The following is a 2,338-nucleotide window of genomic DNA, read 5'->3' as shown; positions in this document are numbered from 1 at the left end:
CAAAAAAAAAAAAAAAAAAAAAAAAAAAAAGAATGCGGCCTGGGAGCCACACTTTCTGGGTTTGCATCTCGGCTCTGCCGTTGACTGGCCGTGGGATATGGGGCCAGTGATTCCATGTCCCTGTGCCTCAGTCGCCTCATCTTTACATGAGGCTGAGAGTCCCTGTCTCATAAGGTTGTGGAGAGTACTTAGAAGGCTGCCTGGCTCAATAAATGTTAGCTCTTGATAACTCAGTTTTCTGATTCTTGGTCTCCAGGACTTGGAGGAATGGATTAAATTAACCACTGAAAACACTGGCTGCTGTGGATAAATGTATTTCTTGTGCTTGATTTGAACAGAAACTCAGCCACCTGTGACGAATTTGAGTGTGTCTGTTGAAAACCTCTGCACAGTCACATGGACATGGAATCCTCCTGAGGAAGCCAGCCCGAATTGTAGTCTAAAGTATTTTAGTCATTTTGGCAACAAACAAGATAAGGTAAGTTTTCTGGAACATATTGCATTGATAAGGTAAAGTGAACCCTGTGAATTGGAGCTAAGAATAAGCCAAATTCTAATCTTACTTCAAAGTGGGATTTTTATTTTTGAGTTGTGTCCAAATGTTTTAACTGGGAAAATTATGGAAACAACTGTTGACAAAATTGAACATTAGAAAATATTTGCCAATCAAATACAATTGAGATTATTACTCTTTTAGGAAATACTAGGCACTCAATAAATAATTAATTATGTTAAAGTTGGTTCCTGTAGGCACCCAGTGAATAATTAATTATGTTAACATTGGTTTCTGTGTTGCTGCCTGAAGCCTTGTATTTATATAACACTTTCCATTTCTCAGGGAATTCTCACATTTACCATCTCACTAATCACATGCACAGATAGATATGCAAGAACTATGTGATGCAAAAGTAAATGGCCATACGGAAAATGAAAAAATAAATGTCAGTGGCAGGTGGGGTTGACCAGACAGTTCCCTGATGCTTGAGGAAAAATGAGAGAAACTTTCAGCCTTTCCAGTCGGATGTGTGACCGATTTAAGTGAATTTTTGTTAACAAGATTGGATAATTTCAGATTCTTTATGATAGTCTTATTCAGTGGAAGTTCCTTTTGAGCCTTATTGGTTTGTAGCCCCTGCTAATTGACAGGTTCCTCAAAGCATCATATCGTCTGTTCAAAACTGTTTTCTATCTTTATACAGTCCTTGGGTTCTGCCTCTGTGGATTCAGCCAACTGCAGATGGAAAATATTAGGGAAAAAAATTTCCAGAAAATTCCAAAAAGCAAAACTTGAATGCCTCGTACTGGCAACTATTTACATATCATTTACGTTGCACTAGGTATTATAAGTAATTTAGAGATGATGTAAAGTATAGGAGAGGATGTGCCTAGGTCATATGCAAACACTACACCATTTTAACCAAAGACTTGAGCATCCATGCATTTTGGTGTCCGTGGTGGGTCCTGGAACCAATGCCCCTCAGGTGTAAGAGGGATGACGGTATCTTCTTTCAGTGTGTGGGTGGGGGAGGTGGAGGATTTTTGGGGTTGAATTTGTCCTGGATTTTGAGAAGGCCAATGAGAAGTTGTTATTAATGACAGTACTTTGGCTCAGTGAACTGTGGAATCACCATGTTCAAGCAGTTTGGTGGCAGGAAGAGTCTGGAGAACTAGTTAGTGTACCATTCAGCTAGCTCAGTGGCCTGGGGTAAATTCCTTAACCTCTGTGAGCCTTCACTTCCTCATGTGTAAAGTGTGGCTCTACTCACGTCTCTGGCTTGCTGGTCCACCGAAAATAATGTATGGGAAACTTAATGAAGTGAGGGTGAAATGGGCTCTTCCTCTAGAGGGAAACTTGCTAATCTGCCTTCCTGCTTTCCTGCAGAGGTGTTAATTAGAGTTTAGGTGTTGATTGATAAGGAATCGAGGCTGGTCAGAAATATTTGTGTTCTAAAAGAGGTCCTCCAAATGCAGAAGCCTGCGAAACTCTGGTAGGCCAGTTCCCCTTTTCACACTGTTGGCTTCCTCTTGTTCCTAAGGAGGGGCCTTAGACAGTTGGAGTCTTAGTGGCAACTTTTGGTAGTTCAGCCTTGAGAAATTCTAGGAAAGACCCTTTAGTGCGTCACCTAAGTATCTAACTGAAACCCCCAGGAGAGGTCACCATCTTTCTAACATGTCCTTGTTCATTAGCCCGTCAACCACGCTCAAGGATCAGTCAGGTAGACATGCTGATATGCTAGTGTAGAAATGGGGCTAATTCCTCAGTATAGTTACAGAAATTTAGACTTGAAAGTAACTTTAGGAGGCAGTGGAATCAGGTAGAATTGGGCTTGAAATTTTG

The 2,338-nt window shown here is 40.8% G+C and overlaps 1 protein-coding gene across 1 annotated transcript in view; it reads left to right on the top strand.

The window, feature by feature from the left end:
* Positions 1-2,338, top strand: part of IL13RA1 (interleukin 13 receptor subunit alpha 1) — a 56,539-nt gene that overhangs the window by 6,189 nt on the left and 48,012 nt on the right. Inside the window, exon 2 of the mRNA XM_007465457.1 lies at positions 339-478. Coding sequence (XP_007465519.1) covers positions 339-478 — 140 coding nt within the window. The remainder of the gene's footprint in view (positions 1-338; positions 479-2,338) is intronic.

This window comes from Lipotes vexillifer, unplaced genomic scaffold (assembly GCF_000442215.2).
Source record: "Lipotes vexillifer unplaced genomic scaffold, Lipotes_vexillifer_v1.1 scaffold560, whole genome shotgun sequence".
In the NCBI taxonomy this organism is placed as follows: Eukaryota; Metazoa; Chordata; class Mammalia; order Artiodactyla; family Lipotidae; genus Lipotes; species Lipotes vexillifer.
This window is presented reverse-complemented; position numbering and strand designations above follow the sequence as displayed.